Source organism: Amblyraja radiata, chromosome 3 (assembly GCF_010909765.2).
Source record: "Amblyraja radiata isolate CabotCenter1 chromosome 3, sAmbRad1.1.pri, whole genome shotgun sequence".
In the NCBI taxonomy this organism is placed as follows: Eukaryota; Metazoa; Chordata; class Chondrichthyes; order Rajiformes; family Rajidae; genus Amblyraja; species Amblyraja radiata.
Genome location: NC_045958.1, coordinates 111,515,996 through 111,530,005, shown reverse-complemented (window position 1 = coordinate 111,530,005; position 14,010 = coordinate 111,515,996). Strand labels below are relative to the sequence as shown.

Below are 14,010 nucleotides of genomic sequence, written 5' to 3'. Positions count from 1 at the left end.
AGGGACGTCAGGGACAGTACAAAAATTAAAGCGAAGAAGTACAACGTAGCAAAGATGAGCGGGAAGCAAGAGGATTGGGTAATGTTTAAAGAACAACAGAAGATAACTAAAAAGACAATATGGGGACAAAAGATGAGGTATGAAGGTAAGCTAGCCATGAATATAAAGCAGGATAGTAAAAGCTTCATTAGGTATGTGAAGAGGAAAAAATTAGTTAAGACCAAAGTTGTACCCTTGACCGAAAAATGTGAATTTATTATGGGGAACAAGGAAATGGCAGATGCGTTGAACAGGTACTTTGGATCTGTCTTCACTAAGGAGGACACAAACAATCTTCCTGATATAGTAGTGGCCAGAGGATCTGGGGTGACAGAGGAACTGAAGGGAATCCACATTAGACAGGAAATGTGTTGGATAGACTGATGGGACTGAAGGCTGATAAATCCCCAGGGCCTGATGGTCTGCATCCCAGGGTACTTAAGGAAGTGGCTCTAGAAATCGTGGATGCATTGGTGATAATTTTCCAATGTTCTATAGACTCAGGGACAGTTCCTGTGGATTGGAGGGTAGCAAATGTCATCCCACTTTTTAAGAAAGGCGGGAGAGAAAACGGGGAATTATAGACCAGTTAGCCTGACATCGGTGGTGAGGAAAATGCTGGAGTCAATTGTAATGGATGAGATAGCCGCACATTTGGATAGCAGTAACAGGATCGGTCTGAGTCAGCATTGATTTACGAAGGAATTTTTTGAAGATGCAACTAGGAAAATGGACAAGGGAGAGCCAGTGGATGTAGTGTACCTGGACTTTCAGAAAGCATTTGGTAAGGTCCCACATAGGAGATTAGTGGGCAAAATTAGGGCACATGGTATTGGGAGTAGAGTGCTGACATGGATAGAGAAGTGATTGGCAGACAGGAAACAAAGAGTAGGGATTAACGGGTCCCTTCAGAATGGCAGGCAGTGACTAGTGGGGTACCGCAAGGCTCGGTGCTGGGACCGCAGCTATTTACAATATACTTCAATGATTTGCATGAAGGGATTCAAAGTAACATTAGCAAATTTGCAGATGACACAAAGCTGGGTGGCAGTGTGAACTGTGAGGAGGATGCTATGAGAATGCAGGGTGACTTGGACAGGTTGGGGGAGTGGGCAGATGCATGGTAGATGAAGTTTAATGCGGATAAATGTGAGGTTATCCACATTGGTAGCAAAAACAGGAAGGCAGATTACTATCTAAATGGCGTCAAGTTGGGAAAAGGGGTAGTACAACGGGATCTGGGGGTTGTAAACCCTGGAGTTTAGAAGGATGAGAGGGTTTCTCATTGAAACATATAAGATTGTTAAGGGCTTGGACAAGTTAGAGGCAGGAAACATGTTCCCGATGTTGTGGGAGTCAAGAACCAGGGGCCACAGTTTAAGAATAAGGAGTAAGCCATTTAGAACGGAGACGAGGAAACACTTTTTCTCACAGAGAGTGGTGTCTGTAGAATTCTCTGCCTCAGAGGGCGGTGGAGGCAGGTTCTCTGGATGCTTTCAAGAGAGAGCTAGATAGGGCTCTTAAAAATAGCGGAGTCAGGGGATATGGGGAGAAGGCAGGAACGGGGTACAGATTGGGGCTGATCAGCCATGATCACATTGAATGGCGGTGCTGGCTCGAAGGGCCGAATGGCCTACTCCTGCACCTATTGTCTATTGTCTATAACTGCAGATGCTGGTTAATACAGAAAGGTGAAGAAGGTTCCCGACCCGGAATATCACCTGTCCATGTTCTCCACAGATCCTGCCTGACCTGCTGTGATACTCCAGCACTTTGTGTCCATTTGCAGATTAAATTATTGCTGGATGTTAAATTCTTCCTGATTTAATAACGGGGGAATGATTTTGAAGAACAGGGTTGAGGTTTAGTTACGGTTTTAACTCGAGAATGATTAGTTATCATAAACTCTGTTTATTGAGGAGTTTTCTGATGCTATACTCTCTGTGTTGCTGTGTACTTCATAAGTTCATAAGTGAGAGGAGCAGAATTAGACCATTCGGCCCATCAAGTCTACTCCGCCATCCAATCATCGCTGATCCATCTCTCCCTCCAAACCCCATTCTCCTGCCTTCTCCCCATAACCTCGATGTACTAATCAAGAATCTATCTATCTCTGCCTTAAAAATATCCACTGACTTGGCCTCCATAGCCTTCCGTGGCAATGAATTCCACAGGTTCACCACCCTCTGTCTAAAGAAATTCCTCCTCATCTCCTTCCTAAAGGAACGTCCTTTAATTCTGAGGCTACGACCTCTGGTCCTAGACTCTCCCACCATTGGAAACATCCTCTCCACATCCACTCTATCCAAGCCTTTCACTATTCATTTAAAGTATATGAAGTATACAGAGTTGGAGACAGCCACAGGTAAGGAATGTAGTTCTGTGGAGAGCGCCAGAGACATTGTGGGTTTGTTGGTGGCAGCTGAACCCTGATGATGAATCTTTTTGCTGGGGTAGATAAGGGCAATCGGGCAATGTTTAGGTTTAGTTTAGAGATACAGCAAGGAAACAGGTCATTCGGCTCACCGAGTCCACGCCGACTATCGATCACCCGTTCACACTAGTTCTATGTTGTCCCACTTTCCCATCCACTCCCTACACACAAGGAGCAATTTACAGAGGGCCAATTAACCTACAAACCCGCACGTCTTTGGGATGTGGGAGGAAACCAGAGCACCCGGAGGAAACCCACAGTGCCATGGGGTGAAACCGCACACAGACAGCATCTGAAGCCAAGATCAAACTCGGCTCTCTGGCGTTGCGACTCTGCCAGCTGCGACACAGTGCTGCCCTATTGTCTAGCGCAAGGGATTTCATCTCGATGGGGTGAGATTACCTCAGGTGGGACCATGGGTAGTTTCATAAGGTCATGATTAATAAATAGTGTTGTCATGGTAGAATCATGGAACTGCAGATGCCGGTTTACAAAAAAAAGAGCTGGAGTAACTGATCGACATAACTGTGTAATTAGTGATTCTTTCAATGTTTCTAAAATGTAGGCTTACTTTTGCAGAAGGGAATGAAACATAGAAACCTAGAAAATAGGTGCAGGAGTAGGCCATTCGGCCCTTCTAGCATACACCGCCATTCAACATGATCATGGCTGATCATCCAACTCAGTATCCTGTACCTGCCTTCTCTCCATACCCCCTGATCCCTTTAGCCACAAGGGCCATATCTAACTCCCTCTTAAATATAGCCAATGAACTGGCCTCAACTACCTTCTGTGGCAGAGAATTCCAGAGATTCACTACTCTCTGTGTAAAAAATGTTTTTCTCATCTCGGTCCTAAAGGATTTCCCCCTTATCATTAAACTTGAGGGGGGAAAAAATATTTCCCACCCTCCACCCCCTTTAGGGAAAAATCCTCGTGCAAAACAATAAATGGGCGGCACGGTGGTGCAGCGGTAGAGTTGCTGCCTTACAGCTCCAGAGACCTGGGTTTGATCCTGACTACGGGTGCTGTCTGTACGGAGTTTGTACGTTCTCCCTGTGACCTGCGTGGGTTTTCTCCGGGTGCTCCGGTTTCCTCCCATATTCCAAAAGGTACAGGTTTGTAGGTTAATCGGCTTTGGTAAAATTATAAATTGTCCCTGTGTAGTATAGTGCTTGTGTATGGGGATCGCTGGTCAGCGTGGACTCGGTGGGACGAAGGCCTTGTTTCCATGCTGTATCTCTAAAACTAAAAGTTTTGTTTAGTTTAGATACATCGTGGAAACGGGCCCTTCGGCCTACCAGCGATCACCTGTTCATTTTGGGTCTATGTCAACCATGTGAGTTTACCCCTGGGTTCTCCGGTTTCCTTCCACACTCCAAAGACGTAGAGGTTTCCAAGTGAATTGTCTTCTATAAATTTCCTCTCTCACGTAGGATAGAACAAGTGTACGGGTGATGGTTGGTTGGTGCGGACTCGGTGGACCGAAGGGCCTGTTTCAGCCCCGGGGGGTATCTCTAAAGCTAAACTAAACTCATAAGGTGACAGCTTCCGAAGTTAACAACTGTGACCAGTGGCATGTTTCATGGCATAAGAGATTCTTCAAACATTTGTTTTGTAATAACTTATTTAATGGATCTCTTTGCAGGAAAAGTTGGACGACTTTGTGAAGACCGCTGGAGAAAAGGCGAGCAGGATTGAAGAATTTGTGGCAGAGCTGGAAGATTCATTCAATGCTGTTGAGGTGGGTGGTATGTACAATGTCACCTTAAAAACAACCGATGCTGGGGTAGTTGTGTTGTGGAATCCGCGGGGAGCTGTACAGCGAGGTGGCGCAGCGGTAGAGTTGTTGCCAGAGACCCGGGTTCCATCCTGTCTGCCGGTGCTGTCTGTGCCGAGTTTGTATGTTGTCCCTGTGACCGAGTGGGGTTTCTCCGGGTGCTCCGGTTTCCTCCACAGAATTGGCTTTGGTAAAATTCTAAATTGTCCCTAGTGTCATAGAGAGATAGAGCATGGAAACAGGCCCTTCAGCCCAACTTGCCCACACCGGCCATCATGTCACCAGCCACACTAGTCCTACCTTCCTGCGCTTGGTCCATATCCCCCCCAAACCTGTCCTATCCATGTACCCGTCGAACTGTTTCTTAAACATTGGGGTAGTCCCAGCCACAACTACCTCCTCTGGAAACTTGTTCCATACACCCACCACCCTTTGTGTGAAAAAGTTACCCCTCAGATTCCTATTAAATCATTTCCCCTTCACATTAAGCCGATGTCCTCTGGTCCTCGATTCACTTATTCTGGGCAAGAAGACCCAATCTATTCTTCTCATGGTTTTATACACCTCTATAAGATCACTCCTCATCCTCCTGTGCTCCAAGGAATCGAGTCCCAACCTACTCAACCTCTCCCTATAGCTAAGACCCTCTAGTCCTGGCAACATCCTCGTATATCTTCCCTGTACCGTTTCCAGCTTGACAACATCTTTCCTATAACATGGTGCCCAGAACTAAACACAATATTCTAATTATGGCCTCACCCACGTTTTATACAACTGCAACATGACCTTCAAAACTTCTGTACTCAATACTCTGACCGATGAAGGCCAATGTGCCGAAATCCTTTTTGACCACCTTATCTACCTGCGACTCTACCTTCAAGGAACCATGCACCTGCACTCCTAGATCCCTCTGCTCTACAACACTACCCAGAGGCCTACCATTCATTGTGTAAATCCTGCCCTTGTTCGACATCCCAAAAAGCAACACCTCATATTTCTCTGCATTAAATTCCATCAACCATTCCTCCGCCCACCTGGCCAATCGATCCAGATCCTGCTGCAATCGTTCACAACCATCTTCACTATCTGAAAAACGACCCACTTTTATATCAACAGCAGCTAATTTTGCCCTGTATGTTCTCATCCAAATCATTGATGTAGTGTGTAGGAGACAATAGACAATAGGTGCAGGAGTAGGCCATTTGGCCCTTCGAGCCAGCACCGCCATTCAATGTGATCATGGCTGATCATCCACAATCAGTACCCCGTTCCTGCCTTCTCCCCATATCCCCTGACTCCGCTATTTTTAAGAGCCCCTACTATCTAGGTCTCTCTTGAAAGCATCCAGAAAATCTGCCTCCACCGCCCTCTGAGGCAGAGAATTCCACAGACTCACCACTCTCTGTGAGAAAAAGTGTTTCCTCGTCTCCGTTCTAAATGGCTTACTCCTTATTCTTAAACTGTGGCCCCTGGTTCTGGACTCCCCCAACATCGGGAACATGTTTCCTGCCTCTAGCATGTCCAAGCCCTTAACAATCTTATATTTTTCAATGAGATTGCCTCTCATCCTTCTAAACTCCAGAGTGTACAAGCCCAGCTGCTCCATTCTCTCAGCATATGATAGTCCCGCCATCCCGGGAATTAACCTTGTAAACCTACGCTGCACTCCCTCAATAGCAAGAATGTCCTTCCTCAAATTAGGGGACCAAAACTGCACACAATACTCCAGGTGTGGTCTCACTAGGGCTCTGTACAACTGCAGAAGGACCTCTTTGCTCCTATATTCGATTCCTCTTGTTATAAAGGCCAACAAGCCATTCGCTTTCTACACTGCCTGCTGTACCTGCATGCTTACTTTCATAGAATTATGTACAAGGACCCCCAGACCCCGTTGTACTTCCCCTTTTCCCAGCTTGACGCCATTTAGATAGTAATCTGCCTTCCTGTTTTTGCTACCAAAGTGGATAACCTCACATTTATCCGCATTAAACTTCATCTGCCATGCATCTGCCCACTCACCCAACCTGTCCAAGTCACCCTGCATGAGAGTGCTGGTGTATGGGCTGATCACTGGCCAGCATGGACTCGATGGGCCGAAGGGCCACTCTCCGCGCTGTATTTCTAGTCTAAAGCACAGAAACACGCCCTTCGGTCCAACTGATCCATGCTAACCATCTTTCTTAACTGAGTTAATCCACATGCCTGCAGCTGCCCCGCACCCCTACAAACCTTTCCTATGAAATGTACCTATCTGAGTGAATTTTAAATGTCATGTTCATAAGTCATAGGAGCAGAGTTAAGCCATTCCGCCCACCAAGTCCACTCCATCATTCAATCATGGCTAATCTATCTTTCCCTTTCAATCCCATACCACTGCTTCTCCCCATAACTCTTGACACCGTACTAATCATAATTGTTCATTATTGTCCAGTCATAATTGTATCTGTCTCTGCCACCTTTCAAGCAGCTTGTTCCATGTACACACCACCCTTGGAGTGAAAAAAATCATCATTTACTCCCTTTTAAATCTCTCCCCTTTCTCACCTTAAACCTTTACTGAAAGACTAAGATGGGGAAAAAAAAAGCAAAATATTGGCAAAAGATAGTAAAATAAGTTCAATTTACTGACCATTTATAACCATAACCATACAGTGTGGAAACAGGCCCTAACCTGCCCACGACGACCAACATGTCCCATCTACACTCATCCCACCTGTCCGCCTTTGGCCCATATCCCTCGAAACCTTTCCTGCTCATGTACCTGTTTAAATCTGTTCAAGCACTAATCTTGTGCAGTGAATGGTAGAAAGATCTCCAATATTGATAAGAAGGCCTCAGTGCAATCTCTGAATGGAATGATATTAAACATGGGCATTTGTAGGTTAATTGGCGTTTGTGAATGGCCCGAGTGTGTAGGGAGTGGATGGGAAAGTGGGAAACATTGAACTAGTGTGAACGGGTGATTGATGGTCAGTGTGGAATTGGTGGGCCGAAGGGCCTGCTTCCATAGCTGCATCTCTCAAATTCAAACTGAAACTAAACTACCATGGAAACGAAGGAAGCCAACAATCTGGGGAAGGCAGAAAATGCTGGAGGAACTCAGCGGGTCATTCAGCATCTCTGGAGAAAAGGAATAGGTGACGTTTTGGGTCGACAATGGCTCCTGAGCCAAAATGTCGCCCGTCCATGTTCTTCTGGGATGCTGAGTTTCTCCAGCATTTTGTGTCTTTCCATGAAGGAAGCCAAGCTAATTCCACGCTGTCTCTTTGAAAATCCTCAGGAAAATTGCACGAAAGAGGAGAAGTACCTTGAGGATCAGCATGATGAAGTCATGAAGCTGCTGCTTTCACAGTACACAGAAATGTCCCAGGTCCTGGAAGAGGAGAAAAAGATGAAATTGGAACACTTGTGCGACCAAATGGTCAATTACCGATGTAACATTGATTTCGCAAAGGAAACTGCGGAGAAGACAAGGGAGAGTGTGGAGCTTGATGACGTGGAGTTCCTAAAGGTATCTATCTTTACCCTAGATTTGTTCATATTATGGATATGGTCACAATACGGCAACTTGATCTCCCTTCTTATCCGCAGAGATCGAAACTGAGCACAGTTTTGTGAATAAGGGGCGGGCCGTTTAGGACGGAGATGAGGAAAAACCTTTTCACCCAGAGAGTTGTGAATCGGTGGAATTCTCTGCCACAGAAGGCAGTGGAGGCCAATTCACTGCATGTTTCATATGCAGTGAATAGATTAGATATCTCAGAGAGATAGATTGATCAGAGAGTTAGATATAACTCTTAGGGCTACAGGAATCAAGGGATATGGGGAGAAAGCAGGAAAGGGGTACTAATTTTGGATGATCAGCTATGATCATATTGAATGGCGATGCTTGGCTCAAAGGGCCTACTCCTTCACCTATTTTCTATGTTTCTATTTTCTATGTAATATACTAAAGAATTTTAAATACTAGGTATAGATCCTCAGTTTTACATAACGTGCGTAGACAAAAATGCTGGAGAAACTCAGCGGGCGAGGCAGCATCTATGGAGCGAAGGGAATAGGCAACGTTTCGGGTCGAAACCCCTTCTTCAGACTTCCAGCATCTGCAGTTCCTTCTTTTAGATAACGTGGGCTGTGATAATAGGCCTGTTATACTGGTGCAAGTAAGAATTTCATTGTTCCATTGTCAGTAGTAAAGTCCCAAGAGTTTATTGTCATGTGTCCCAGGTTGGACAATGAAATTCTTGCTTGTTGCAGCACAACGGAATATTGTAAGCATAAATACAGAACAGTTCAGTGTGTCTATATAGCATAGACCACACATATACACATAAATAAACAGATAAAGTGCAATAGGCTCTATGTTGTTCAGAGTCTCTATGTTGGTGAGTTTAATAGCCTGATGGCTGTGGGGAAGAAGCTGTTCCTGAACCTAGTTGTACCAGATTTCAGGCTCCTGTATCTTCTACCCGATGGTAGCAGAGAGATGAGTGTGTGGCCAGGATGGTGTGGGTCCTTGATGATGTTGGCAGCCTTTTTGAGGCAGCGACTGCGATAGATCCCTTCGATGGTGGGGAGGTCAGAGCCGATGATGGACTGGGCGGTGGTCTCAACTTTCTGCATTGTTGTCCGCTCCTGGACATTCAAGTTGCCGAACCAAGCCACGATGCAGCCCGTCAGCATGCTCTCTACTGTGCACCTGTAGAAGTTCGAGAGAGTCCTCCTTGACATACCGACTCTCCGTAATCTTCTCAGGAAGTAGAGGCGCTGATGAGCTTTCTTTATAATTGCATCAGTGTGCTGGGACCAGGAAATATCTTTGGAAATGTGCACGCCCAGGAATTTGAAGTTCTTGACCCTTTCCACCATCGTCCCATTGATATAAATGGGATTGTGGGTCCCCATCCTACCCCTTCCAAAGTCCACAATCAGTTCCTTGGTTTTGCTGGTGTTGAGAGCCAGGTTATTGTGCTGGCACCATTTGGTCAGTGGGTCGATCTCACTTCTATACTCTGACTCGTCCCCCATCAGTGATTCGTCTTACAACAGTGATGTCGTCGGCGAACTTGATGATGGAGTTCGCACTATGACCAGCTACGCAGTCATGAGTATAGAATCATAGAATCATAGAAAGTAGGTGCGAGAGTAGACCACCAGGTCCGTCGAGCCCGCACCGCCATTCGCTCATGGCTGAACACTAAACAGACACCCTTACCCACAAACAGTAGACACAAGACACAGAACACAAGACACTACCCTCCCCTTTATACCTCTATCTCCCCTCTCCACCCCAAGAACCGCGTGATCTCCTGGGGGAGGCAAAGAACCGGATAAAAACCCAGGTCCAATTCGGGAAAAAAATCCGGGAAATTCCTCTCCGACCCCAATCCAGGCGATCGACACTTGTCCAGGAGATCACTCAGGTCTTACTATACTAACCATACCTAGGTCCATATCCCTGCCCTCTCCCCGTAGCCCCTTATCCCCTTGGCAGCTAAAAAACCCATCTATTTTAGATTTAAATATATTTAATGTTTCTGCTTCCACTGCTCCCTGGGGCAGTGAATTCCATAAATTAACCACCCTCTGGGTGAAGAAGTTCTTCCTCATCTCAGTTTTAAAAGAGCCCCCCCTTATTCTGCAACTATGTCCCCTAGTTCTAGTTTCCCCGATCATTGGGAACATCCTCGGTGCATCCACCCGATCAAGGCCCCTCACGATCTTATACGTTTCAATGAGATCGCCTCTCATTCTTCTAAACTCCAAAGAGTAGAGTTCCAGCCTACTTAACCTTTCCTCATATGTCAATCCCCTCATTGCAGGAATTAATCTTGTAAAATAAAAAGATAAAGATAAAATCTTGTATAGAGTGAGTACAGCAGGGGGCTGAGCACGCAGCCTTGAGGCGCTCCCGTGCTGATTGTTATCGAGGATGACACACTTCCACCAATACGAACAGACTGTGGTCTGTGGATGAGGAAGTCGAGGATCCAATTGCAGAGAGATGCGCAGAGACCCAGATCTGAGAGCTTGGTAACCAGCTTGGAGGGAATGATTGTATTAGATGCTGAGCTGTGGACAATGAATAACAGCCTGACATATGAGTTTTTGTTGTCCAAGTGGTCCAGAGCGGAGTGGAGAGCCAGTGAGATCGCATCCACAGTTAATCTGTTGTGGCGGTACGCGAACTGCAGTGGGTCGAGGTTCTTGTCGAGGTAGGAGTTGATATGCGCCATAATCAACCTCTCAAAACACTTCATCACCACAGACATTAGTGCCACTGGTCGATAGTCATTGAGGCACGTCACTTTGCTCTACTTGGGCACCGGCATTATTGATGCCCTTTTAAAGCAGGTGGGAACCTCAGACCTCAGAAGTGAGAGGTTGAAAATGTCCGTGAAAACTCCAGCCAGTTGATCTGCACAGGTTTTTAGAACACGCCCGGGTATACCATCAGGTCCAGGCGCTATCCGAGGATTCACCCCTCTGAAGGAGCTTCTGACGTCGGCCTCTGTGACAGTGACTGAAATAAAATCACAGCGAATGGGGGCTCGAGAAGGCACATCAGTGTTCTCCCTATCAAAGCGTGCGTAAAACGCATTGAGCTTGTCAGGGAGTGATGTTTCGCTGACAATTGAGCTGCCTCCTGATTTTGCCTTGTAGGAGGTGATGGCTTCCAAGCCCTGCCACAGTTGCCAAACATCTGTCTCATCCTCCAGCTTGGAGCAGAAGTCCCTGTTAGCCTTTTTGATGGCCTTACCAAGGTCGTATCTGGACAATTGAATGACAATTGAATACTCTTGACTTTTGACTACAGAACGCTAAGATTTGACATGAATTTTTGAAAATGTGGTTGCTTTTCTTCACAAATACAAAACATACCCAGATTTGTATCTTTGATATGTTTTAATCTATGAACAAGCACTGGCTGCTATAAGGGGTGGCACAGTGGCGCAGCGGTAGAATTGCTGCCTTACAGCGCCAGAGACACAGATTCGAACCCGACTACGGGTGCTGTCTGTACAGAGTTTGTACGTTCTCCCCGTGACCGTTCTCCCCTAGTGTGTGTAGGACAGTGCTAGTGTGCGGGAATCGCTGGTCAGTGCGGGCTCGGAGGCCTGGAGGGCCTGTTTCCGAGCTGTATCTCTAAATAAACTAAACTAAACTACAAATGAAAATAGATACAAAATGCTGGTGGAACTCAGCGGGACAGGCAGAATCTCTGGATGAAAAGGAACGGGTGACGTTTCGGGTTGGAACCCTCATTAAGAAGGGTCTGAAGAAGGGTCTTGACCTGAAACGTCACCCATTCCTTCTCTCCAGAGGTTCAGCCTGACCCGCTGCGGAGGTACCCCGACGTTTAAGAAACAGTTAGACAGGTACATGGATAGCCTGACCCGCTGCATTACTCCAGCATTTTGTGTCTATCTTTGGTGTAAACCAGCATCTGCAGTTCCTTCCTGAACAATAAATAATATATATATTCAAATATATACCATTATATAAATATATGCACACATGAATAAATAAACTGATAAAGTGATAAATAACAGATAATGGGTTATTAATGTTCAGAGTTTTGTCCGAGCCAGGTTTAATGGTTCCCATTCCCATCCCAGATGGCTGTGGGGAACTGAGGAACTTTTAGTGAATTTGAGGAACGGCATCACTTATTTTTGTCCTGATGTGTACTAATTGCCAACATATGCAGCCGCAGCCGCCCGACTCATCACCCACACCAAATCCTGGCATCACATCACTCCAGTCCTCAAAAAACTTCACTGGCTTCCCATCTCCCACCGGATCACCTACAAAATCCTGGTCCTCACCTACAAAGCCCTCCACCATCTGGCCCCCACATATCTCACTGACCTCCTCTCCCCCTACCAACCCTCACGGTCCCTCAGATCCACATCAGCCGGTCTCCTCTCCATCCACAAGTCCAACCTCCGCAGTTTTGGGGACAGAGCCTTCTCCAGGGCAGCTCCCAGGCTCTGGAACTCCCTCCCCCAACTGATCCGCAATTCCGTGTCCCTCCCCATCTTCCAGTCCCGCCTCAAGACCCATCTCTTCACCTCTGCCTATCCTTAGCCCCACGTCCCCCTCCCTTTTCATCTGTGCATTAATTGCCTCATATTGTGTTTTGTATTGAATTCTGTCTTTACTTTGTGTACTAGTCATGTCTCTACTATTTATTTCATTCCCCTTACATGTTTTTCCTATACATGCTCAATTTTTGTAAGGTGTCCTTGAGACTCTTGAAAGGCGCCCATAAATAAAATGTATTATTATATGTATATCCACTTATGACTGGTTGCTGTTACGAGATTGCACGCACCGAAAGATTTGGATTTATGACTCAATAACTTTGGTGGCAAGTAGCGATAATTTATCTAGCAATCAGTCGCCACCAATAAGTTTGCAAGTCGACGCACAGCACTTTTGAAATATAAATGACAACTTATTTATTAATGTGTAATTGAAAAACAAAAAATATGCAGATGCAGAAAATCTGGCATAGAAACAGAAAACGACTGACTGGGGACTATTGCAAGACGGGGGAAACCCACGCAGTCACGGGGAGAAGGTACAAACTACGTACAGACAGTACCCGTGGTCAGCATTGAACCCGGGTCTCTGGCGCTGTACGGCGGCAACTCTACCGCTGCGCCAGCGTGCCCCCCCCATGATTATAGATGTTGTATTCCAGTTCATAGCAGTACCCCTCTCATTCTGTGACTATAGTAATTCCAAGTGCTTCCAACACTAGAGGGCATTGAACTAAGGTGAGATGGGGAAGTTGGATGGGGATGTGCGGGGGCAAGATTTTTACACTGAGAGTGGTGGGGACCTGGAACACATGGCCAGGGGTGGTGGTGGAGGCAGATACAATAGTGACGTTTAAGAAGCTCTCGTATAGACACATGGAAGTGCATGGAATAGAGGGAGATGGATCACGTGCAGGCAGATGAGATCAGTTTAACTTGGCATCATGTTCGGCACTGACATTGTGGGCCGAAGGGCCTGTTCCTGTTCTGTACTGTTCTGTGTAATTACATCCAGGACAGAATAGTGGCTCATACATCAGTGATGAAAGTATTAAGTGTGTATTGAATAAAGCATGATGTGTGGAAACTTTGGAAACTTCGGAAGCAGCCTGAGGTGTCTATAATGGAAGTCAGCCTCATTGGGGTGGATTTTCCTCCTGCTTGGCGGAAATCAAGCAAGCAAGCTGTTAATGTCTCACGCAAAGTAGTGGCGGGCGTATGGAACGAGCTGCCAGGGGAGGTACCCCAACGTTTAAGAAAGAATTAGACAGGTACATGGATAGGACAGGTTTGGGGGTATAAGGCCCAAACGTGGGCAGGTGGGACTAGTGTAGCTGGGACATGTTGGCCGGTGTGGGCAAGTTGGGGCAAAGGGCCTGTTTCCACGCTATGATTCTATGACTCTAATATCCTATTTTCAATAGTTTTCTCAGCAGTTTCACTATTTTATCATACTTTTATTGCCAATGACTTTGGGAACCCCTCATGATAGGGGTTGGAGCATTATGACTTTGTGCCTGACTGCGCATTAGTGACACAATATTTCTCACCTCATCAAAGCAGGTCGATACTGCAGTTTCTAGCTCACTAAAGCATTCTAACTAAACCCTTTTGCCTAAATGAAATAATTTGTAAAAGATCTGCACTTTATTACATTAAACAAAGCTGCTAATTAAAATATTTGTCCAAAGAGGCTTTTATATGAAATC

General features: G+C 46.0%; 1 protein-coding gene across 1 annotated transcript in view; it reads left to right on the top strand.

Annotated features, from left to right (window-relative positions):
- The window catches only part of cmya5 (cardiomyopathy associated 5), an 82,326-nt gene that overhangs the window by 29,012 nt on the left and 39,304 nt on the right, over positions 1–14,010 (top strand). Inside the window, exons 3-4 of the mRNA XM_033018589.1 lie at positions 4,122–4,217; positions 7,534–7,764. Of these exons, the coding sequence (XP_032874480.1) occupies positions 4,122–4,217; positions 7,534–7,764 (327 nt within the window). The remainder of the gene's footprint in view (positions 1–4,121; positions 4,218–7,533; positions 7,765–14,010) is intronic.